This window comes from Zootoca vivipara, chromosome 14, assembly GCF_965207765.1.
Source record: "Zootoca vivipara chromosome 14, rZooViv2.hap1.1, whole genome shotgun sequence".
NCBI classification, from domain to species: Eukaryota; Metazoa; Chordata; class Lepidosauria; order Squamata; family Lacertidae; genus Zootoca; species Zootoca vivipara.
In genome coordinates this window covers 31,679,576-31,705,753 of record NC_142597.1, presented here as the reverse complement: position 1 = coordinate 31,705,753, position 26,178 = coordinate 31,679,576, and the positions used below count along the sequence as shown (strand labels likewise).

At 47.6% G+C, this 26,178-nt stretch overlaps 1 protein-coding gene across 1 annotated transcript in view; it reads right to left on the bottom strand.

Moving 5' to 3' along the window:
- The window catches only part of TMEM132E (transmembrane protein 132E), a 127,230-nt gene that overhangs the window by 10,286 nt on the left and 90,766 nt on the right, over positions 1-26,178 (bottom strand). The window contains exons 3-6 of the mRNA XM_035139990.3: positions 22,484-22,624; positions 7,074-7,266; positions 6,017-6,160; positions 350-555 (exon numbers count right to left, since the gene is read on the bottom strand). Coding sequence (XP_034995881.1) covers positions 350-555; positions 6,017-6,160; positions 7,074-7,266; positions 22,484-22,624 — 684 coding nt within the window. The remainder of the gene's footprint in view (positions 1-349; positions 556-6,016; positions 6,161-7,073; positions 7,267-22,483; positions 22,625-26,178) is intronic.

Sequence of the window (26,178 nt, the reverse complement as noted above, 5' to 3'; positions counted from 1 at the left end):
TATAGCGGTTCCTATTTATCTACTTGCATTTTGACGTGCTTTCGAACTGCTAGGTTGGCAGGAGCTGGGACCAAGCAACAGGAGCTCACCCCGTCACAGGGATTCGAACCACCAACCTTCTGATCAGCAAGCCCTAGGCAGATAGGTTTCTCAAAAAAAGAGAGCTGCGTGTCCTTGCGTGTTCTAAGGAGGTGAGCACCTAGAGGAGTATTCTGGCATGAGCTGAAGTTTCTGGGCAATGGGATCAACCATGGCCCCTAGCCTTCACTGTGCCTGCCTAGAGGCTCTCAAACACAATCCCCGAGCGGACTTCCAACCATCCCACTCCTTCCCCGACTCCTGGGCTTACCTCCTATCGGGTAAGATTGGAACTCGCCACCCTTTCACCTGGCTGAGCCGGGAGTCAGAGAGCTCAATGTGCAGCGGGAGTTTGGGGACCCAGACGGTCATCTCCAGGAGGGCGGTGAGGTGCTCGTAGCTGAAGGACACCCCAGCATTCATGGAGCCCCTTGATTCTTTGCCACTCACGAAGACATAGTCGCAGCTGCTGGAAACCTGCAGACAAAACTGGTGGGTTAGGGTACCGAGGAAGAGGAAGAGGTGGGACCCAGGGTGCTTTGGCCATGACAAAGCTGAATTCCCATGCTAGAGGTCACAAACTGCCTCTCACAAACTACTGGTGGTTTGTGGACCACTGTCTGGGAAAGCCTTTCCTCTCAACTATGAAGCTGGCTGGTTGTTCTGGAGTCAGGGATACGTGGTGTGTGTGTGTGTGTGTGTGTGTGTTAGACATTAGCTGGGGTCTATTTCTTCTTGTTCCCCTGGGGCTACTTAAGCTTGCCTTCAACATCCAAGAGACACCAGCTCAGCATGTCTGCAAAGGCAATCTCAGCTCGGCATCGGAATAAAAATGAGCCTTGTAATGCATCTCTGGATATTGTGTCGTTCATCAAAATAAAGACGACGCCACGGCGCTCACCTCCTCTGCGCTAATAAACACACCCAGCAACACAGTCCAGAGCAGGCTCGCTCCCAGCCCTTCCAGGGACAACAAATAATAGCATCTGTCTTGAAACGCTGCAGGAGAAAAACTCCCCAATGCCTCGTGCTATACACTAGCTACACTTTGGGTAACATCCATCCCTGGATGGGGAAGAAAACCAGGTTCAGGAGAGAGGAAAGAAAGCCCTTCCTCTTCTTTTTAAATTATATTTTTGCATTTTTGCAAACAGAAAACAACAACAACATAAACATATACAGTACAGTGGTACCTCGGTTTAAGTACACAATTGGTTCCGGAAGTCTGTACTTAACCTGAAGCGTACTTAACCTGAAGCGAACTTTCCCATTGAAAGTAATGGAAAGTGGATTAATCCATTCCAGACGGGTCCGCGGAGTACTTAAACTGAAAGTACTCAAAACGAAGCGTACTTAAACCGAGGTATGACTGTAATCCCCTTTGACTTCCCCCCCCCCTTTGTGGATCTTCATATAATAATTTCCCCCTCTGCATCTCTTCCGTAGCTCTATTTTTATAAATCTTTTATCACTCCATAGATTTCCGTCCGTCCTACCAATGTGTGTAATTGTTTACAGTAATTTTTAAAAAATAAAGTATAAACTTTCCCCATTCTTTATTAAAGTCAGTCTCTACCTGGTTTCTAATTCTTCCTGTAAGTTTTGCCATCTCGGCATAGTTCATCCATTTTCTTCATGCAGCGCATAGTTCAACTGCAGAACTCCCTCCCACAGGAGGCAAGCGATGGCCACCAACTTGGATGGCTTCAAAAGAGGATTGAACAAATACATGGAGGGGAAGGCAATCAATTACTGTCCGCTGTGATGACTGTAGTTGGAGGAAGCAATGCTTCTGAAAGCCAGTTGCTGGAAGGCACAAGAGGAGAGTGGGCTCTTGTGCTCGAATCCTGCTTGTAGGCTTCCCAGCAGAGGCATCTGGTTGGCTACTGTGAGTACAGGATGCTGGACTAGCTAGGCCACTGGCCTGATCCAGCAGGCTCTCAGGTCCCAGGTTTGATCCCTGCCATTGCCAGATCACAGGATCAGGGAGGAAGCCAGCTGGGCTGGGCTGCTGCTGGTCCGCATTTGATCCATCCCTAGATGGATCAAATAGTCACGTCTCAAGATAAGGCAGCCTAACACCACTCTGTGGGAGCTCCGTGGCTCTGTGCCATGGACTGGTTGGATGCAGAGGAATGGTGGGAGGAACCAGCTGGGGAACCCCCAGGGGAACCCCCAGGGGAAGAAGGCTCAGAGAGCCAATATAGAGAGCTGAAGGGCACTGTTGGCATTTGATGGCATACACAATGTTAGAAGATGAGCAATTAAATAGTCTATATCGGACAAACAGGCCAAACCCTACGCCAGAGGATAAATGGACATAAATCTGACATCAGGAACCACAAGACAGAGAAACCAGTAGGAGAACACTTCAATCTCCCAGGACATTCTATACAAGATCTCAAAGTAGCTGTTTTATTACAAAAGAATTTCAGAAATAGACTGGAAAGAGAAGTTGCTGAACTGCAATTTATCACCAAACTTAAAACCACGGAGAAACCTGGTCTAAATAAAGACATTGGATTCTTATCTCATTATACATGATAAAGCTATCTTTAGCCATCTCACCCATTGCTTTTTTTCCTGTGGGACCTATTTGCAGTTGTAAACAGACGTAAATTCTTCCTACAAGACCAAATGCAGTCATAAACAGTCCGGTTTTCCACCACCCTTTTGAGTGGTGCCCCTCCCCACCCTCTCACTATATGTGGGGATCTGGTGGCTTCTGTTTCAGTGTACAGTGGTACCTCGACTTACGAAGGCGATCCGTTCCGTGGCGCTCTTCGTAAGTTGAAACCTTCGGATGTCGAAGCGTCCATTTTGCGCATGCGCGAAGCGTGATTTTGCGCATGCGCAGACTGCACGCGCCACGTCTGCGCAGGCGCAGAACGCGTGCGCGGCGGAAATACTTCCGGGTTAGCGGACTTCGTAAGTCGAAACCTTCAGAAGTCGAGGCATTCATAAGTCGAAGTACCACTGTATCTGAAGAAGTGTGCATGCACACGAAAGCTCACACCAATGACAAACTTAGTTGGTCTCTAAGGTGCTACTGGAAGAAGAAATTTTTTTATTTTGTTTCGACTACACCAGACCAACACAGCTACCTACCTGTAACTAGATTTGTGAGGTGAGTGGGGCTGAGAGACTTCAAGGAAGTGTGACTAGCCCAAGGTCACCCAGCAGCTGCATGTGGAGGAGCGGAGGCGGGAACCCGGTTCCCCAGATTACGAGTCTACCGCTCTTAACCACTACACCACACTGACTCTCAGGGAATGTTGGTAGGATGACGATGAGCGGTCAGAGGGAGAAGACTGTGGAGAGGAGGTGTCAGAAGTTGAAGAAGCAACAGGGCTTAGTGAGCTGGGAGAGTCTGTGGCAGAGAGAAGTCCAGAATCAGAGGCAGAAGCTGAAGCAGGCCAAGAGGCAGAGAGATCTGGCTGGTGAAGAGGCACTGATGTCTCCCCTTCCTGCTGCAACCAGCTCCCATCCTCTCTGGTCTCCCAGAACAAGAAGAGGCATGAAGAGGGCAGAGATTGGCGACGTGCAGACACCGTCTCTGATTGCTTGGGGATTCCTTCAGTCTTGGCAACTGCTTCATGTGGGCAACACCTACTGGAGGCAAGTTGCTGGGCTTATTAGGCCTGGCATTCCTGCTACTTATCATATTTTCGCTAATAAGGAGTTAACTCCGACTTGCACGACGGGATTTACGGCTGGCTAGCTCCTGTTCACTGGATGCCCACAAGTTCTCATGTTCTCCTGAGCGCAAGGCGCTCGCTCCGCAAGGGATCCACGTCGCTCTGAGCCAGACGGGGCCCCGGCATCCGTCAGCCTCTCACTGCACAGATAACTGGAGGCTTGTTCCTCCGCGCTCCTCAAGTCCAGAGATCGATAGAGCTACTCCTGTTGTTTATGCCCCCTCTTTGCAATACACACCCAGGGAGGGGAGCCACCGACGGCGCCACATCTCTCCTTAATGCTGAATTATTTACAGTAACAGATAGCGGGTTGCCTGATGGATGGTGCAGGTTTATAGTCCTGACAGAGCAATCGCCCTCCCTCCAGTCTCTCCAGGTACGCAGGAGTTCCTGCCAAGCATACCTCGTTCGGAGCAATGTCAACATAACTCAGTAGGTTGGGAGAGGGGGAACAGAGACGGAATAGAGGAAGGTAAGTCAGAAGAGGAGGCAAAGGGGCAGTGACTTGATCAATTATTCAACCCAGCTCGCAGGCTCGGCCCTGTCCCCGGATTCGAGGGCCGGCAACCGGAGAGATTTACGAGTGGGGAAGGAGCACATTAGCCCCATCAGAGTGTCTCGGAGCCTGTCCAGAATTGCAGGATTGCTAGCGTGCTCGCTCAGGCTGAAAGGGAACCATTAAAACCTGGCAATGGTAAATCAAACTTGATTGTTTTCAATCCAGGCAGTGGGCGAGGGGTGTAAGAATATAAGAAGAGGAGCCTGCCGGATCAGGCCAGTGGCTCTGTCTAGTCCAGCATCCTAGAATCATAGAATCATAGAGTTGGAAGAGACCACAAGGGTCATCCAGTCAAACCCCCTGCCAAGCAGGAAACACCATCAAAGCATACTTGACATATGGCTGTCAAGCCTCTGCTTAAAGACCTCCAAAGAAGGAGACTCCACCACACTCCTTGACAGCAAATTCCACTGCCAAACAGCTCTTACTGTCAGGAAGTTCTTCCTAATGTTTAGGTGGAATCTTCTTTCTTGAAGTTTGAATCCATTGCTCCGTGTCTGCTTCTCTGGAGCAGCAGAAAACAACCTTTCTCCCTCCTCTATATGACATCCTTTTATACATTTGAACATGGCTATCATATCACCGCTTAACCTTCTCTTCTCCTGTTCTCACGTTGGCCAGCCAGATGCCTATTGGAAACACACAAGCAGGATTTGAGCGCAAGACCCCCCTCCCCTCCTGTAGCTTCCATCACTGCCTCTGAGTAGAAACAGAAAACAGCCATCATGGCTAGTAGCCACTGAGAGCCTTCTCCTCCATAGATCTGTCCAGTCCTCTTTTAAAGCCATCCAAGTTGGTGGCGATCACTGCCTCCAGTGGGAGGGAGTTCCATAGGCACTGTGAGGAATTTGGCAGGGATTGAGCTGGCTGCTGCCACCTCTGGATTATGTGAAAGTGGTGGCAGGGTGTATCATGGGGTGGAGAAGCTGCAGAAAGGTCAGAGCACCTTCCATACAAGGAACTGGGACTTTTGGGTTAGAACAAAATAATACTAATTATACTAATAATAATTGCTGTCGTTTTCCCAGACTGGGACGCAAAGTGGCTTACGGAAATCAAAACAACACAGATAAAATACCAGATACGGACCTAACTTATAGAACAAGAGAACAAGAAGAACATACGTTTAAAGTAGATTGGAAAAGGTTTGTTGAATATATGGGGGGAAAGTGTGTACACTTGAAAACGCTGGGAGCATTAAGATAAATTCAACAGTGTAAATAATAAAAAAAAATTTTTTTGCTTTGACTCAGACCAACACGGCTACCTACCTGTAAGTGTAAATAATGGATGCAATAATGATGGATGCAATAATGGAATACTGAATGGTTTAGTTTATATAAAATATGTGGGGATTTGTTTTATGCAAAATGAACCATGGAAAGGGAAGAAGGGAAGTCATTGATATCTTAAGGTTGTTTAAATTAATATTTTAAATTGTAAAACATATATACACACACAAACACACACACACATGTACATATATATATATATATATACACACACATATACACATCGTTAAAAAGTAATTAAACTCTAATTGAATTAAAACCATACAAAAAACCAATGTATACCTCCGGTTAGCCATGTTGGGACTGATCTTACAAATGCAGTTGGTGCCTCTCATATACCCACACAGCCTGGTTCCACATCCCCCGCCTTGATTTCCCTACCCACCCACCTTGATGATGTCCTCATTAGTGGACTTGCATTCTGCATCGGTCGAGATGTCCACAATGACGCCTGTCATCTCAATGGCAATGACCTTGACTGGGATGGCCACCGTCCGACCTGTTAGGATGGCCGTATTGATGATCTCCGTGTCCTTGAAGGGAACAAAGGAGGCTGTGGTAGTTATAGTGCCCGGATCTTACACTGCAGGCAGGGAGGGGGCCTTTCTGGCCTTCCTAACACTCTACCTCCTGTGGGCCAGTTTTGACAAGTGGACGGGCCAACTGGCCTGCAAAAGTCCCTTGTGCTGCTGGCTCCAGTTTTTGTGAGGGGATAGAAAAAGGTAAAAAGGTAAAAGACCCCTGGACGGTTAAGTCCAGTCAAAGGCGACTACTGTATGGGGTTGTGGTGCTCATCTCGCTTTCAGGCTGAGGGAGCCAGCGTTTGTCCACAGACAGCTTTCTGGGTCATGTGGCCAACATGACTAAACCGCTTCTGGCACAACGGGACACAGTGACGGAAACCAGAGCGCACGGAAATTTTGTTTACCTTCCCGCCGCAGTGATATCTATTTATCTACTTGCACTGGTCTGCTTTCGAACTGCTAAGTTGGCAGGAGCTGGGGCAGAGAGGCAGGAACTCACTCCGCCGCGGGGGATTCGAACAGCCAACCTTCTGATCGGCAAGTCCAAGAGCCTCAGTGGTTTAGACCTCAGCGCCACCCGTGTCTGTGATAGAACTACACTCCAGGCCCCAGAAGCGTGGGAAACACAGGCTTCTTTACTTGAGTTGGGGGGATGAGATCATGCAATGGGTCCGGTGGGCCAGTTTCGGGATACAGGCAGGTCAGGAAACAGAAGGGGTGGCCCACGCACAAGGCTTTTTCTCAGCCACAAGTCGCTGGAACTCAGTTCCGGCACCTCTCAGATGGGCACCACTGCCGTTCTTAAAGAACAAGGCTGGTGGCTGATTCATGGTGAGTTCCAGCAAACCCTTTTTTTCTAGAAAAATAGCACTGAGGTGCACAGACACAAACCAACTTCCAGCATGACTACTGGGACCCTCACCATGGCCAGTGGCAGGATGGCACGAATGTCCCTCTGGATGACCGCCAGCTCCGTCACAGCCTTCTCCAAGTCAGGCGGAGGGTTTCGGCCTCGGTAGTCTATATGCCACATGATGCGCCGGGTCACCGATTGGCTGGTGAAGTTCTCCATTTCAAAGTCCAGCTGCATGACCTCATAAGGGGAATCCTCAGTCCTGCAGAGAGAGATAGAGAGGAAGAGAGAGAGAGAAAGGTGGATGCCAGCAGTGGAAGAACACAGAAATAATAATAATAATAATAATAATAATAATAATAATAATAATAATAATAATTTATACCCCGCCCATCTGGCTGGGTTTCCCCAGCCACTCTGGGCGGCTTCCAACAGAAAAATAAAACACAATAATCTATTAAACATTAAAAGCCTCCCTGAACAGGGCTGCCTTCAGATGTCTTCTAAAAGTCTGGTAGTTGTTTTCCTCTTTGACATCTGGTGGGAGGGCGTTCCACAGGGCAGGCGCCACCACCGAGAAGGCTCTCTGCCTAGTTCCCTGCAACCTGGCTTCTCGCAACGAGGGAACCGCCAGAAGGCCCTCAGTGCTGAACCTCAGTGTCCGGGCAGAATAATGGAGGTGGAGACACTCCTTCAGGTATACTGGACCGAGGCCATTTAGGGCTTTAAAGGTCAGCACCAACAAATGGTTTCTTTACATAGATTGGAAGACTCCAAGCTGGTCATTTCCGCATCCAGGTCTCCGGAAATATTTAACGGACTTATTTGATGACACGTAAATACCGCTTGACTGTAATAACACCTCTGAGCATATTAGGAAAGCTCTATGTAAGAAGGTGGATGTCATCAGTGTGGTGGTTACAGAGGGTTGGGACCTAGGAGGCCCAGGTTCGAATCCCAGCCCAGTCAAGGAGCTCACTGGGTGACCTTGAACCAAGCACTCCATCTCAGTCTAACATATTAATTATAGCTTGGTAGGTTAAAGCACAGTGCACCAAGGTTGCAGGTTCACTCCCCTTAGGAGACAGCTGCGTATTCCTGCATTGCAGGGGGTTGGACTAGATGATCCTCATGGTCCCTTCCAACTCTATGATTCTTTGATACTTTTCAGGGTTCTTGTGAGGATAAAATGTGGGGAAGGAGAACTATGTAGGCCACCATAGGCTCCTTGGAGGAAGGGTAGGATAGAAATAGTAATAAAATAAGTAAATAAATGGAGGTGGAAAGTGAGGTGGTTTCTTTACACAGATTGGAAGATTTTATCCCTTGCATCTAAGTCTTTAAAGAGTTTTACTTGTTTGTTTGACAACATTTATATACTGCTTGATCGTAATAAAACCTTTAAGCGTTTTACCAAAGAAACGAACGAACAAAATAACCCCGTATTAAATTGATTGATGTAAAACATTTATTTATTTCGCAAATTTTATATACTACGGGATTGTGAGAAAAGAAGCCTCAAAGCGATTTACAAAAAGAATAAAAATTATTGGTAAATACCAGTTTGAAAGCATTTAAAACATTCACACAAAAATAAAATCAGCAATAAGCTAAAAAGCAGATTAAAGGGCACCTCCGAGTTCTACATGTCAACATAGCCTTGCCTAAGCCCAAGCGCCTGCCCAATGTCAATAGGCAAGGAGTTTCAAAGTGCAGGAGCTGCCGCACTAATAGATCGACTTCTTACAAATTACCTTGAGTTTGGCTTCCCTTACTTAAAGGAGGTGCTGAAGATCTGAAAGTGGGGGGGGGGGAGTCAGAGAGAGAGAGACAGACAAGAACAGACTCTCTGCGCCTCTTTTATGTAACGTAAGCTAAACCCTCCCTCCTCCCTCCAAAAGAGTTCACTCGAATTTTCCCAGCCATTTTCACAGGCTTTTGAATTTCCACCTCCCACGAACGGACAAAAAAGCAGCCTGGGTACCACATTCATTGCACTGTAGGAGCATCTTAGTGTGTGAGCCCTCATCTGCCGTCTGAAGTGTTGCAGCTTCAGTGGGAACGAGGCCTCACTTAAGAGACTTCTGTGTGGGTGGAGATGAACATTAAGAGGTTTAAGGCACAAGCTTAATGAGAAATAGAGGCTCTTTAGAAGATAGATTTTGAGGAGGGGCAGAGACACACACACACACACAGAGAGAGAGAGAGAGAGAGAGAGAGAGAGAGAGAGAGAGAGAGAGAGAGAGAGAGAGAGAGAGAGAGAGAGAGAAGAGAGAGAGGAGAGTTATTTACTAGGAGGCTATTGGGGAATAGCATGTTTGGTCATCGGAAGTGAAGTGTCTTTGCAGTGCTATTTTTCAAGAAAAAGAGGTGCCAGAACTCACCACGAACACCTCCCTTGTTCTATTCTAATGCAATAGCACCCACCTGAGAGATGCCGGAACTGAGTCCCAGCAATTTCCAGCTGAAAAAATAATAATCCCTGGATCTTGGCACGAAGAGAATAGATAAAGAAATGCCCCCCCCCCCTTCTCTCCAGAACTCATAGGCACCCTGTAAAGCTGAATGTTGGAAGATTCCGGGGAGATGAAAAGAAGGACTTATTCGCACAGTTACAATCTGGAACTCCCTCCCACAGGAGTCAGCGATGGCCACCGACTTGGATGGCTTTAGAAGAGAATTGGGCAAATTCCTCGAGGATAATAAGGAATATCCGTGGCTACTAGCCATGGTTCCTATGTCCCGCCTCCGTCATTGGAGGCAATATGTCTCTGATTAGTGGACTCAAAAGTAACACTGTTCACCCGCTATCCCATTTAAAAGCCTCTTATCCTTGATGCCGGTCCATAAAGATTAAGGAATCTTGAATATGAATTGTCTCATTGCAGTTAGTGTAGGATTGTGTTTCTGTTTTGGGCACTGCCTTCTTATACATATCAAAGTGCCGTTTATTTGTTTTGCTTTTATTTTTAAACCAAAATATGGGTGTCTCCCCCATCAGCACCAAGATGAGCAAATGGATTGGAACCCGCAACTCCACAGCAGCACCCCCTACAGTCCATCCGCTCTCATCACACCAGAGCCTCAGAGCTCCCTCCCAACCCTTCTGCACCCTCTCCCCCTAGAAAACTCTCGCCCACAGACTCCACAGAGGCCTCGGACTGGACGGCAAGGAGTCAAAATGCCAAGGCAAATGAAAGCCTTTGATGTCCAAATCCCCAAGAGCGGTGAGGGCTGAGATAGGTTTCACTCCCCAGCTGCAGTATTTGATCCAGGGGCGTGTTTTTTCCTTCTTAAAAGGTGACTGTAATCACTTTGAATTCATCACCCGCCTCCAATCTTCCAAGGCTGAGTTTAATCTGCAGCCCAGGAAGGAGCCAGCCAGTCAGTCCCCCTCTGGTGCCTTGGCCAGTCCCTTTATCTCGTTACAGCTAAAAATATATAAATTGAGCAGTGTGGTAGACTGGCCTCTCTGCAAAACTGCAGACCTCCCCGGGCGCGACGTGTTGCAGGAGCGGAGAGGTATTCGGAAGTCATCCCCAGGAAACCTAAGATGGGGTAGTTGGCAAAGCCCCTTGAAACGGCCCACCAACAAAAGCCTATTGCCACTATTTTGTACAAGCCACTGGAATGGAAGCGTAAGTTTTGAAAGTTGCCCGGAATCAGAACCCGCAACCCTCCCTGAAGACACAGTGAGAACAGGGTGCTGGACTAGGTGGGCCACAGGCCTGATCCAGCAAGGCTGTCCTTATGCTTTTATGATGAGCGGGGGGGCAAAGGTGCTGGGTTGCTTCCAAGATTAGGGGGGCCTGGTGTACATTGTGAGTGTGTGATGTCACACGTGTGACATCACACATGCCTCCCAATGCTGTGCAGGGCAGCCTTCTGCTAGGCTGCTCCAGGCCCCCTCAATACTGTTGGGGAGGGGGCTGGGCCTCCTTCAAACAAATACTGAGGGGGCTGAAGACACCTCCACCCCCTAGAGTTGGCACACCTGGGGGGGGGGTAGCAACGCTGACCAGAATGACTGCTTTGGTTCTGCTGTTGTGTAAACCACTAAACTGGATTACAGTAATGAGATTCAGTTGCGACCATCTCTCCAGTTCAAGATCACCCCATGAAAGCACTACCCCCGCAAACCAATACCATGTGTCACCGTTGTCCCCGAACCTGAGAGCCAGACTGCTGTTTGATGCTCGCCAGCTTCTGATTCTGGGCTGGGCGCTTTTGATGTTCGCCTTGCTCGCTGCTGGGGCCTGCCGTCCGCCTCCCCCGCCTGCTCCTCCTCTTCCTTCCCAATTTATCTTGGAGTCTAAGAAATCTCAGCCAAGCATCTGAGCCGTTCCCTTCCTCAAGGAGCTTGGTTTAAAACAAGCCCACTACAAAGGCTTATCAGGAGCTCTGCAGGAAGCCTCCGCAGGGCAACGGAGCCGGGCCTTTGATCCCTGCCTTTGGTTTCCGAGATGGCTGTATTATTTTTGTAATGCTCCGCTCTCCGTGCATTTTTCAACCTTCCCTTAATGGCAGAGCCGGGTCTTGTGGGACTTCAATTCGAGCCCCTCCTCACCGCGCGGCAGGGGCCTCCTTGCCCCCTGCATAGGTAGCTTTACCTTGAGGAGAGGAGAGGAACTGGGAGGTCGAAAGAGCTATGCAGATCTGACTCACTGTATCCTGGTCCATACTGCCATGGTAGAATCGTAGAATTAGAAGGGAATCCAAGAGTCCTCTAGTCCAAACCCCTGCAATGCAGGAATCACAGCTAGAGAATGTTTGCCAGAGGAACATGCAACCTCTGCTTAAGTACGTACCTCCGATGAAGGAGAGCCCACCACCTTCTAAGAAGAACTTTCTGACAGTCAACAATGTTCAACAGTGGAATAGACTTCCTCGGGAGGTGATCTGCTTCCCTTCATTGGAGGTATTTAAGCAGAAGCTAGATGGCCATCTGTCATGGATCCTTTAGTACTTCCTGTATCACTTGGGAAGGCAGATGAACTAATGCCAGTGTACAGGAAGAAGCAAAGATCACCAGTGTCGAAGCAATGATTCTTCAACATCGACTTTGTTGGACTGGTCATGTTGTGCAGATGCCTGATGATCGTCTTCCAAAGCAACTCCTCTATTCCGAACTTTAAAATGGGAAGAGTAATGCTGGTGGTCAAACAAGAGGTTTAAAGCCTCTCTCAAGGCAAATCTTTAAAAATGTAGAATAAACACCAACAACTGGGAAGCACTGGCCTGCGAGTGCTCCAATGGGAGAACAGCTTTTAACAAAGGTGTCATGGGCTTTGAAGACGCTCGAACTCAGGACGAAAGGGAGAAACGTGCTAAGAGGAAGGCACGCTTGGCAAACCCTCACTGTGATCGACTCCCATCCGGAAACCTATGTCCCCACTGTGGGGATCCAGAATTGGCCTCCACAGTCACTTACGGAAGACAATCTTACTCGGCTATGAAGAAGAGGAGGAGGAGGAGGAGGAGGAGGAGGAGGAGGAGGAGGAGGAGGAGGAGAAGAAGAAGAAGAAGAAGAAGAAGAAGAAGAAGAAGAAGAAGAAGAAGAAGAAGAAGAAGAAGAAGAAGAAGAAGAAGAAGACTTTCTATGTCAACTTTTAAACACCTGCTGAAAACTCTTCTATTCTGCCAGGTCTATGAAAACTATTAAGAATACATCCTTCCACAATGACTAATTGACATCAGTTTTTAACTTTTTATGGTTTTATGTTTGTTGCAACCTGCATTGATTGATTTTTTTTTTTGGTATTACAGCATACCAATTTTTTAAAACATAAATAAATACGGTATTTCTATTACACCCATTTTACAGGTAAAGGCATCAAGGCCAGGAGGGAGCTCATCGCACAATGACTCCATGTCCAGTACTCTGTACATGGATGCTGGGGGGGGGGGAAGCCAGTGGCCCAAGCATGTGGCCTTTAAAATTGGGTTGCCAACGTTCTCCTGGAAAGAAGTTCCTGTGCATTTAATAACTGCATGGTGAGCAGGAATGTAAACGAGGCAAACCCTCTCCCCTTGAGCATCTGTTACGCAGGTGTTACAGCATAAAGAGTCCTACCCGAGGATGGGGGTGGGAGGGAGTTGGGTAGAAAGATCTTTATCTTCCCCTTGCTTCACCCCCACCTCCTTAATCATTTCCCTGAACTCAGGTGCATTCCCAAAGCTAGAGACTCTGGCAGAGACGTGTTTCAGTGCCACCTCCAAAGCCACAAGCCTCAAGGAAAAGAGATCTCTGGGCTCCTGGACGAAAAATAAGTCTGTCTGGTGGAGATAACCATATTCCCTGCTGGGGGTGAGCAATCAGCTCAGGATGGGGGACAAGAGTTATCAGTCGCAGCCAGAACATCTGGCCGATCAGAGGCTCTGCCAGGCTGTGGCGTCGTCGGAAGATCTCGAGGAAAGGAGCCAAAATCAAGGTGGAACAGGATGAAAGGAGGAAGGGTGGATTTGCGAGGGGGCTTCAGAAAGCTGAGCAGAAGTTGAATGCAGCAATCAGAGAAAGATAAAGGGGTAGCTGTGCAAAGGATGAGATGAAGAACGAGGAAGAACCCACCTGACTGCAAATGTGGGTCCAGGGCATGGTCTAAAAAGATGTATGATGCAGCCACATTGCTGAACGGAAGCAGCTCAAAGTGACTCAGGTAGGGGAGAAACTGGATTCAGTTCACATGTACAGGCGAACCAGCCTCATCCGCAGCTTCCGTAACAATATGCAAACTGAAACACAGAACCACCCTTCCGGTGTACCCTTCCCAGTATGTTTCTGAGCACAATTCAAACTGTTGGTGCCGACCTTTAAAGTTCTAAACCAGGGGTAGGCAACCTAAGGCCCATGGGCTGGAAGCAGCCCAATGGCCTTCTCAATCCGGCCCGCAGACGGTCCGGGAATCAGCATGTTTTTACATAAGTAGAATGTGTCCTTTTATTAAACATGCATCTCTGGGTTATTTATGAGGTCTGCCTGGTGTTTTTACACGAGTAGAATGTGTGTGCTTTTATTTAAAATGCATCTCTGGGTTATTTGTGGGGCGTAGGAATTCGTTCATTTCCCCCCCCCTCAAAATATAGTCCAGCCCACCACACGGTCTGAGGGACGGTGGACCGGCCCATGGCTGAAAAAGGTTGCTGACCGCTGTTCTAAAGAGCCTCGGCCCAGTATACCTGAAGAAGCGTCTCCACCCCCATCGTTCAGCCCAGACACTGAGGTCCAGCTCTGAGGGTCTTCTGGCAGTTCCCTCCCAGTGAGAAGTGAGGTTACAGGAAACCAGGCAGAGGGCCTTCTCAGCAGTGGCACCCACATTGTGGAATGCCTTCCCTTCAGATGTCAAGGAAATAAACAACTATCTGACTTTTAGAAGACATCTGAAGGCAGCCCTGTTTAGGGAAGTTTTTAATGTTTGATGGTTGGGAGCTATCCAGAGTGGCTGGGGAGGCCCAGCCAGATGGGTGGGGTATAAACAATATACAGTGGTGCCTCGCTAGACGAATTTAATTCGTTCCACAGGTCTTTTCTTATAACGAAAAAATTCGTCTAGCGAATCCCATAGGAATGCATTGATTTTTTTTTGCCCATAGGAACGCATTAATTGAATTTCAATGCATTCCTATGGGAAACCGCAATTCGCTAGACGAAAACGAATTCGTCTAGCGAGGCAACCTCTGCTAGAAAAAACCTTTCGTTAAGCGAAAATTTCGTTAAGCAGGGCATTCATTAAGCGAGGCACCACTGTATTATTATTATTATTATTATTATTATTATTATTATTATTATTATTATTATACGTCTCTCCTAATTTTGCAGCGCTGTGCTCAAATCAAGGAATGTGAATGAGAACATTCTGAAATCAAGTGTGCATGTAAATGCCCATGTTAGTGAAAATAAATGTGCAAAGATGCTTTGCAAAATGCGTACGAGGCAAAATTGCATGCGAGGATGAGTGTATCAGGAGAAAATTGCACTAAAATGCTGTAGAATTTTCACGAGGACTTTAAAGAAGGGGGAAAGCATACTGAACTCTGGAAAAATGAGGAGCTGAAATTTCATCCATCCCTGGCTGAGTCTGCCCCTTGGGAACTATTCAGACGCCTGCTTCCTTGAGTTATACCGGGACAGAACTGCAGGATCGAAATGTAACAAATAAATAAGGGAAGTAGGAGAAGCCCAAAATAATATCGAAAAGCCCTGTACAGTGGTACCTCGGGTTAAGTACCTAATCCATTCCGGGATGCCGTTCGCACCCCAAAAAGTACTTAACCTGAACGATGCTTTAGCGCATGCGCAAAGTACCAATAGAGCGCTTCTGTGCACGTGCGGAAAACGCTTCTGCGCATGCGCACGTGGAGGAACGCGGAAGTAAACACTTCCGGGTCTGCCGCGTTCTTATCCTGAAAGTACGCAACCCACAGCGTACTCAACCCGAGATATGACTGTATTAATATCACCATTATCTTCATCAGTAATATTTATACACTTAATATGCAAAACTCCTAAGTGGTTTACATAAAAGACAGTAAGATAATTTTAAAGGGGGAAAGGAAAATGTGTACACAACATTTGGAACCCAGAACACACAGAAATACATCCGTGAAAACAGAGAGGCCATCCACAGAACATTCCGTTACGTATCAATAAATAATCAAACAGAATAATGGGATGAATCTCATGCAGCCCTCTAGAGCATTTGGTACAATGCCTTCTTGCAATCCCTACAACCATCATCTGAGGGAGGCCGGTATTATGATTATTTTCCCCATTTTGCAGACAGTGTAAGGAGCTAAGGCTGAGTGAAAGAGGCTTGTCGGAGGCCAAATGTCAAAGGCAAGAATTGAAGCGGGGCTGCTATCAAGCCTGGGCAGTATGCCAACACTCAGGCATTATGAAGGACATTATTATTATTATTATTATTATTATTATTATTATTATTATTATTATTATTACAATTCCAAAGCATGTTGTAGCTCTCTTTTAAATGATCTCCAATCCAATAGCACAAACGTCAAGAGACCAAGCCTACTAAACCATTTAATCATCTGTTTTGCCTGGCTGGTAAATCCCCACCTTAATTTTGATGTGATTTCACCTTTTCCACCAAGCAAATAATAGGAACTGGGAAGGGGGAGCTTGAACAGATTAATTAATCTTTCTTTTTTCCCCTCTTTCCCCCTTTTGGGATGTTTTTCTTATTTTACCCTTCTTCCTTGAGTTTCGGGCAAGAGTTAAGCAACTTGAGAGTTTACGTTCAAGTTAATTTTGCCGACAGAATTGACGCACAAAACCCGTGTACATGCCAACCTGATGCTTAGTAAATAAACAAATAAGTAAACAAATACCGGTAAGGAAGTCACCAACTTGAATGTCTTTAAAAGAGGATTTAGGCAAATTCGTGGAGGAGAGGGATATGGGTGGCTACCAGCCCTGATAGCTATTATTTGCCTCCCTGGTGAGAGGCAGCAATGCTTCTGAATTCCAGTTGCTGGCAACCACGAGAGGGGAGTGTGTTCTTGTTGGTGGCCATCTTGTGGGAGGGAGTTCCACGGTTTAACCATGTGCTGTGTGCAGAAATACTTTCATTTGTCCCTCATCTGCCACATTGCATCTGGCAGTGGAGGCAGAACACAACCAACGTGGCTAGTAGCTGTTGGTACCCTCCTTATCCTCCATGAATTTGCCTCATCCAAACGAGCGGCTCTCATCATAATCATGTGGGAGCGAGTTCCACAGTTTAATTCTGCAGAATCGCGTGAAGAAGGGCTTTTTATGGCCTGCCTTTACAGACCAAGACCCCCACCCACCCAGGCGAGGCCTTCTAATGCCCGAAACGATTGGTTTGCCAAGCAGGTAAGCACCTTTCCTCCCTGCTCGGGAAAGTCTTTTGATTCCTGTACATTCTCATCTCCAGCTTCCTTTTCATGTTTCCTCTTGGATTGTAAGCCTGCAGGCAGAGTCCTTTGTCTGCCTCACCTACTTTGTACAGTAGTGAGTGGTTTTAGGTGACGGATGAATAATCGACGTGAGCCCTGCAGACAAAAAGACCTTACACAGGGTGAGTTCGGATCACCAGTTACCCTTCAGGTCGGCAGATATCAGTTGCCAGAAACCACAGGAGGGGAGAGGGCTCTTGTGCTTGAATTCTGCTTTCTGCCACTGTTCAGCCCCTTTGAGAACAGGATGGTCGACTAGACGGGTCTTCCTCAGGTGTCCATCAATCTTGCTCCAGACCCCCCTCTGCTCCTAACTTCCTTACCTCTTCCGAGGCCTCTCTGCCTCCTCCCAAAAAGTTACTCCTGGCCCCCATTGGAAGCTGCCTTATGCCAAGGCACACCTTTGCTACCTCTAGCTCATGTCTGCCAACACTGACTGGCAGCATATCTCCGGGGTTTTAAGCAAGGGATAGTCCCTTTCCTACCTGCAGACCGGACTTGGGACCTTTGCAAAGCTAAATTCCTACCATTGACCGACAACCCTTCTCCTGACAGTAGAAGCCGTTCAAGACCCTTGGGTCCATTTAGCCCAGCATTGCCTGCACTGACTGGCAGCAGCGGTTCTCCAGGGTTTCGTATGAGGAACGTTCCTTGTCCTATCTGGAGATGGAACAGAGATCTCGCTCTAGCACTGAGCTACTGGTATGAAACTCCTTTTTTTAGGATTATAGACCAGGGGTCCCCAAACTACGGCCCCCGGGCTGGATGCGGCCCAATCGGCCTCCCAATCCGGCCCGCGACGACTCCCGTCGCCTGCTGCCGCCGCCCGCTCTTACGATGCACGCCGCGGCGACGATCTTAAAAATTGGCAAAAAATCGCCGAAAATCCTTTGTGCGCATGCGTATGGGCCTCTCCCGACCCAGAAGAGGTCATTTCCGATGCACTTCCGGGTCGGGGGAGGCCCATACGCATGCGCACAAGCGATTTTCGGCGATTTTTTCCCCGACCGTGTGCGTGTGCGCATGCGCACGGGCGCGCACTCCCCCGCCCTCCGGCCCGCTGCGCGCGCACTCCCCTGCCCTCCGGCCCGCTGCGCGGTAAGTCTGGGGACCCCTGTTATAGACCATATGGTTCTGAATAAAGAATTGCTTTGGAATAAAATGTTCTGGGATAGCTCAGTCGGTAGAGCACAGGGATCTCAATCTCAGGATTGTGGGTTTAAGCCCCACATTGGGTGGAAAGATTCCAGCATTTGCAGGGAGGTGAACCTGATGGCTCTTCTGGCCCATTCCAACTCTACAGTTCTATGAAAAGAAGCTGCCTTATGCAACTGGTAGCTCTAGCTCAATATTGTCTTCACTAACTGAGTCTGATTTCAAACAGGGCTCTTCCCCCCACCAGCTCTACCTGCAAATACCAGCGATTGAACCCAGGGCTCTGCAAGGAAAAGCAGGTGCTCTCCCACTGAGCTAGGAATGCACTTGATGAAAACAGGAAGATGCCTTCTACTGAGTCAGAAGACTGGATCATCCAGCTCAGAAGACTCAACAGTGGCTGGCAATGGCTCTCCAAAGGTTTCAGGCAGGGGTGCCTCCTAGCTCTTGCCGAAGATCCTGGGGAAAGGACCTGGTACTTTCTACATGTGTAAGGTGGTTGTGGCGTTTGCCCATTCTTTGGGGATGTGTTTGCATTGGGGGAGAGAAAGGGTTAATAGGTGGACCAATAAGAAAGCCGGGGGCGGAGCCTACCTCATTTTGAGGCTCAGCCCAGAGGTTTTGACAGTTAGTCCATAGCTGCCAAGTACCCCGTTTTCCCCGGGAAACCCCCGTTTTTACTTACCTTTCCCCGGTGGTCACCCGTATCACTTCGTCTCCCGTTTTTCTCCGTTATTTTCTCCTGCCGGTGGCCTTTTTTTTCTGATTTGCCCTTCTATGGGCACCAAGAATGGCCACCACCGGCTTCAAAAGTCGCATTTACGCATGTCCGGAAGTGCATAGACGTGACTTCCGGTGTCGGCAGCGGCCATTTTTGGTGCCCATAGATGGGCAGAGTGACACCGGAAGTTGCGTCGACGCACTTCCTGACATGCGTAGAAGTGACTTTCGAAGCCAGCGGTGGCCATTTTTTTGTGCCCATAGAAGGGCAAAGCGACACCGGAAGTTACGTCGACGCAACTTCCGGTGTCACACGGCTGCCGGTTGTTCTTTTGCGGGTGGGGGGGAGATAGAGATAGAGGAGTCCAGAATGAGTTAGAGACAGGGACAAGACTGAGAGGGAATAGAGTGACAGCGTTTCGAATATATTTTCAAACTTGTTTGTGTTTGAAATAAACTTTAATCTTCATTGTTAACTCTACCTGACTGAGACTCAATACTTCACTGGGGAACCCTGTTTTTTTTCCCACAAAATTGGTGGCAGCGGAAGTAGTGTCAATAGTCCGTGAAATGCTCCGTATGAATGCCACAGTGGAAAATCTGAAGTTGCCATGACCTCCATTCAAGGCTGGCTCGGTCATGCCCATAGAATGGAAGAGGGCAGGATCACCAAGGATGTGCTCTATGGGGGAACTGGCTTCAAGCAGCAGGACTGCTGGCAAACCAACTCGGCGTTACAAAGATGTCTGCAAACCTTAGGTGCCAACTCCCAGATTGAAAAATCCGGGATCGGCAGCAGCGCGGTACCGGAAGTCGTGCTGCGGACATTTTGGAACTGGGCAGAGCAGCACCGGAAGTCGCTTCTACGCATGCTCTGCCCATTTCCAAAATGACCGCAGCGCCAGAAATCGCTTCTGCGCATGTCCAGAGACTCCAGAAATGCACAGAAGGAACCTCCCCGGGCCGGTAAGAATCCGGGGGATTTACGGGGTTTTTAAAAATCTGGGCTGCCAGAGGGAAACGGCTGGGGAAACGGGGTTTTCCCAGGGAATACGGGAGACTTGGCAGCTATGCTGCAAACATGGCATGAAGGCTGGCAACATCAATCCCCGCCATGTGGGAATCCGTTGCAGACGACTGCAGTGCCTGGAGACGCAGGCAGTCAGGTCGAGCATCCACAGCAGTGACCAGAGAAGGAGCGCAGAGAGAAGAAACGCCGTGGCGCATCTGCAGCAGCACAAGCAGACACTTTTGTCTGCCCCAGCTGCAACAAAACATGTCTCTCCCATATCGGTCTCTACAGACACAGCAGGCATTGCAACCGTCCAGCGGTTTGACTTCACCCCCAAAGGCACACTTCTCCATTGTCTCCTGAGACTGACGGATGCCAACCCATGGAGCATTTGACAATGATGGAGCTGAAAGCAATTGTTGGGGAGTGGCATTTGGCTCCCCCACCCCACTCCGAGATAAAGGGCAAGATACAAGTTCTACGAATAAATGCTAGCTAACATACTTCTTTCTATGTCCAGGCAAGCCTCCACAGAAATGTAATTTTAAAAAACAACTACCACCAGTCTGCAAGACTCCAAAGCAGCGCAGCTGTAAACAATCAGAGATTAAAAGAACAAAGACAGAACGAATCCGTTCTAAGAAAATCTCATTAACATTAATCACTAGCATACAGACCAGTTCACAGGAGTTCATCCACGCTAAACCATTATGCCTGTATCTTAAGCCACTTTTTAATTACTGCTAGATACGACAAGTTTATTAAAAATGTTGCAAAACTGTAGCTCACAGAATCATAGAAGTGTAGAGCTGGAAGGGACCCCAAGGGTCATCTACTCCAACCCCCTGCAACGCAGGAATCTCAACTAAAGTATCCATGACAGGTGGCCATCCAACCGCTGCATAAAAACCTCCAAGGAAGGAGAGTCCACAACCTCCTGAGGGAGACCGTTCCACTGCCAAGCAGCTCTGACTGCCAGAAAGTTCTTCCTGATGTTTAGACAGAATCTCCTTTCTCGTTATTTGATGCCATTGATTTGAGTCCTATCCTCCAGAGCAGGAGAAAGCAAGCTTGCTCCAACTTCCATGTGGCAGCCCTTTAGATACTAGTAGATAGCTCTTCTATCTCCTCTCAGTCTCCTCTTTTCCAGGCTAAACATACCCAACTCCCTCAACTGTCACAAATGAATCCTGCCAATTTATCAATCTCCACTTCCCTTCTCAACATTTCATTCGGTATACGTGTTTTTAAAACGACTGATTTTATCTATAGTCACTTGATTGCATTATGTCTGCTGTTTGCTGCTGTTTTGAAAGTGCTTTTTCCTGCAGTTTTGAATGAATGCTTTTATGTAAACTGCTTAGAGGTTTTTTCTTTTTCTTTTTCATTAAGCAGAATATAAATCTTGCTAAATACAATAAGGACACAAGCATAAACCACTTAGGAACAGGAAAAGGAAAGGTTGAAATCGATTCAACAAGAATACAGGGCAATCAACTATACCAGGCATCCCCAAACTTCGGCCCTCCAGATATTTTGGACTACAATTCCCATCATCCCTGACCACTGGTCCTCTTAGCTAGGGATCATGGGAGTTGTAGGCCAAAACATCTGGAGGGCCGCAGTTTGGGGATGCCTGAACTATACAGTATGGCTGCATCTTACATAGGGGTTCAGATACATGAGTTCTGTGGATACATGAAAATCACGTACACCCAAATCTTTAGAACTGCCCCACATATAGAAGGTAATGAGGACAGTTTCCCTGATGCTCCTAGAAACAAGGCAAAGAGCTTAAAAGCTCTTTCTGCACTGGGAAACCCCAAATGGACATGGAGCAAAAAGATCTTTTAAGCTCTTTGCCTTGCTTGGATTGAACCCGAGCTACCTAAAGACAAAAAATAAAAATAAACAACCTGTTTATGAATGCTACAACTGCAGCCAGAATAATTCATGCTCAGAGATGGAAAGAAGACTCTATCCCAAACCAGAAGGAGTGGCAGATTAAATTAATGGACTATGCCGAAATGGCAAAACTTACTGGAACAGTAAGAAAAACAAGAAGAAAGAAACTTTATTAAAGGACAGGGAAAATTCGTGGAATATCTGAGACGTTTTTGTACACATATAATAAGTTCATTAGCAGCAATGACCTCAAACAAGCAGCTAAATGTAATGTTAAAGAAAAATTAGGGCGTATTTAATAATTGGAATAAGGTGGGAAATGCAGTGTTAAGAATTGAAAGCATAAGAAACCGCAAAAGGAGTGGGGTTGGGGAGTAAAAATATATATGCTTACTGGGAAATCGTTGGATTTGTATGTCTGTAAAAAATGTAAAACTGAAAAATAAAATTTATTTTAAAAAACGAATGCAAAACAAATGAACACAATGTGCAATAAAACAGTTCCCTGCAATCCAGTCAACTCTCTGCACCCAAAAAAATAAATAAATCTGCTGGAAAAGGAAAGTCTTCAGCTGGTATCCAACGCTAACCAAACTTGGTGCCAGTAAGTGGGACAGTGTACCTGACAAGGACACGGTGGCCTCACGAGGACATCACGTGAAAGACAGCCATTGTGTCTAGTAACCGCTGCATTAAAATTTTTTAAAGCACATGGGCAATGCTGGCTAAAAATCTCAGAAGTGAATCCTACCTGGGTTGAGCACCGCCGATCCATGCCACGTCAACAGTTGAGGTGGAGTGTTTGCTGCCAGTCTGGAACTCCGAATTCACGAGCCACTTGGGGTGCCTGGATCTGGTCGTGAGGAGATTCACCCCTTTCTTGGCCTTCACTCTGCCAAGCAGGAAGAGACAAGAGGAGAGCAACACCCGTTTCTGAAGGACCCTCAAGTTTGGCTCCTCCTCATGCGCCCTCGGGCAAGGCGCTTAAACCTTGCCAAATTTGTTTGAATGAACTGAAATGGCAAGCTCGGCCTTTACCAGAGGGGGGCAGCCATAACGGTGGGGTTAGAATCAGAATGGTGAAGTGGGGAGGGATCCCCAGAGGTCCTCTATCCCAACCCCCTTGCAGTGCCGGAATCACAGCTAAAGAATCCCTGACAGGTGGCCACCCAACCTCTATTTTAAAAAAAAAATCCAATGAAGGAGAGCCCCCCACCTTCTGAAATAGCCATTCCACAGTCGAACAGCTCTTACCCTCTTCCTAATCTTTAATCTCATTTCTTGCCATTTGAATCGTCGTTTGAGTCCTATCCTCTGAAGCAACAGAAAACAAGCAACTGGTATTCAGAAGCACTACTGCCTTGTGACCAGGAATAGCAGCCATGGATTGCCTTATCTTCCATGAATCTGTCCAATTCTTTTTTTAAAAAAATAAAATAGTTTTTATCAAAGTTTTTCTTGTGTTACAAAGCAAGCAAGCAAACAAACAAACAAACAAACAAAAACAAAAAACAAATAAACAAACAATCAGGGAAAAGGGTGTCTATCATCTCAAGTTTCAATTCACAGAGCCTTTTTCATATTTTTTCACATTTCACATTTTTCAAAGTGAGAGACACTTTTGTCGTAGACATCTTGCAGTTGGGGGAAAAGAGAGCAAGGAAGAGAGACAGGAGGGTGTTGTTCTTTCGGCCCTGTTGCATAATGTTAGCCAGGCATCCCCAAACTGCGACCCTCCAGATGTTTTGGCCTACAACTCCCATGATCCCTAGCTAACAGGGCCAGTGGTCGGGGAAGATGGGAATTGTAGTCCAAAACATCTGGAGGGCCGAAGTTTGGGGGTGCCTGGTGTTAGCGCAGGGGCTTGTGTGGACTTGGGCAGGTCCACTGTTTATATATAGATTTATTTATCGTTACTGCCATTGCAAGAGATTAGGGACCCACCGCTTGGTTGGTTGCATCCAGCTGATTGCAGTGGGGCTCGTTTGTTATATATGGGGGTCGGAGCAGGCAGGTTAGCCATACTGTGTCCAATCCTCTTCTGAAGTCATTTGAGTTGGGAGACCAACACTGCATCCTGTGGCAGTGAGTTCCATAGTTTCATTATGCTTCACATAATGGATTTCATTTCACCTGTCCTGTCTCAGCTTTTTCCCTTGCAGAACTCAGTGGGGCGGGGGGGGGGGAGGATAGGGGCCAAAGCGAGAATGAGTTGACTCCGGTTTCTAATGGCTCCAGCTCCCATTACTGGTTGGGCTACCTGACTTCTACCCACCAGCCCCAAAGAGCACCAGCCACCACCGGCTGGAATGTAGAACTAAAGGTAAAGGGACCCCTGACCATTAGGTCCAGTCATGACCGACTCTGGGGTTGAGCGCTCATCTCGCATTATTGGCTGAGGGAGCTGGTGTACAGCTTCCAGGTCATGTGGCCAGCATGACAAAGCCGCTTCTGGCAAACCAGAGCAGCACATGGAAACACCATTTACCTTCCCGCTGTAGCGGTCCCTATTTATCTACTTGCACTTTGACGTGCTTTCGAACTGCTAGGTGGGCAGGAGCTGGGACCGAGCAACGGGAGCTCACCCCATCACGGGGATTCAAACCGCCGACCTTCTGATCAGCAAGCCCTAGGCTCTGTGGTTTAACCCTGTACAGTAAATGTGAAAATGAACAGTCTCCTTTGGGAGGTTTTCAAGCAGAGTTTGGATGGCCATCTGTCATGGATGCTTTAGCTGAGATTTAGCAGGGGGTTGGACTAAATGACCCTTGAGGGGGTGCCTTCCAAACCTACAATTCTATGATGTATTTTGCCACCCACTTTTGGCCTCAGGCCCAGCCTACCAACAGCATGTGGCCCTCAAGGAGTTGCTCACAAGGGATTGTTGCGCTTGACCTGACAAGGCTTTCCCTTCCATGTTCCAATTGCTGCTGCAAAGCTAGCTAAATTCTGCCAATTCTAGAAGCTCCTATTGTCCTGTTTTTGATTCGCGAGGCAAGTCGTCATTTCATCTTCAGGGTGGGTGGCAGGGAATAAATAAATAATAAACGGAATGAATAGATGGAAAGAAAGGCAGAGGGCCCAACAGGGGCTCTGGATCCCTGGGAGCTGGAAAACCTTGCCGCTCGATTGTTGGATCCCAGGGAAAACATTCAACTCTGCAATGAGAACAATGATGAATAAAAATACGACCTATTTGCATCTATTTGCAATGCGGGTTGCTTTTTAGCGCAGGCCAGGCGCCGAGTGAATGATGCCGTTTCGCAAGAACCTTCCAGCTCCATAGTCCTACGATTCTGTGATTCGTGGGAGGTTTTCAAAACAGAGGATGGAAGGCCATCTGTAAGAGATTCTTTATCTCTGATTCTTGCATTGCAGGGGGTTGGTCTAGATGACCCTAGGTGTACTTTCCGACTCTACAATTCTACAAGCGTTTGCCAGCTTGGATAGCTCCCTGAGCCAACGAGCAAAAAAAAACAGAAGTGATGCGAACAGTTGATCCGAGGAGATGATGCAAAATGAAATAAATTATGCAAATGTCCCCCACTTTGCCTAATTGACATAAGGCGCCGAAATCAGCTGTTTCTGGCGCTGAACACAGATTTCCAGGGTGTGTAGAACGTGGCTGCTTTCTAACACCACCCGCCGTAAATCCATGAATATTGAGAGGGTCTCATTGAAATCCAGAAGGGTCGTTGCTGGGTCTCCAGATACAAACAAGATACAGAGGTGGATTTTAAAGTCACAGCTCAAGGGAGATAAGGAAAAAAATCAAGTCTCCAGGCAACTACGTAAGAAAGCTGCCTTACGTGGAGGCAGACCAGAGCTCCTGGGTAGATCATCTCCAGGCAAGGCTCTGGCAGAGACTCGCCTCTGAAACCCTCACGCTCTGCTGCCATTCAGTGCTGACAATATTGAGGTAGGGAACTAATGGCCAGATTCAGTATAAATATGTTCCTATTTAAATCAGTCTCTCCCCCCCACCCCGGACCAACGAGGACTGCAATCTTTCTTTACTCTTGGGAGAAGGACAACAGCTCAGGGTCAGAACATCTGACTTGCAAGCAAAAGGTTGCAGGTTCGATCCCCTAGGTTCTCCAAAGGTAGGGCTGAGAGAGACTCATGTGTGATGCCCAGGAAAGCCACTGGCAATCATTGTAGACAAAGCTGTGCTGGATGGGCCAACAGACTTGGAATGAAGAGGCTTGCTAATGGTATTCTAGGCTGCATCAGCAGAAGTTTCTGCTGCTCCAGAGAAGCGGACACGGAGCAATGGATTCAAACTACAAGAAAGAAGATTCCACCTCAACATAAGGAAGAACTTCCTGACAGTAAGAGCTGTTCGACAGTGGAACTTGCTGCCAAGGAGTGTGGTGGAGTCTCCTTCTTTGGAGGTCTTTAAGCGAAGGCTTGACAGCCATCTGTCAGGAATGCTTTGATGGTGTT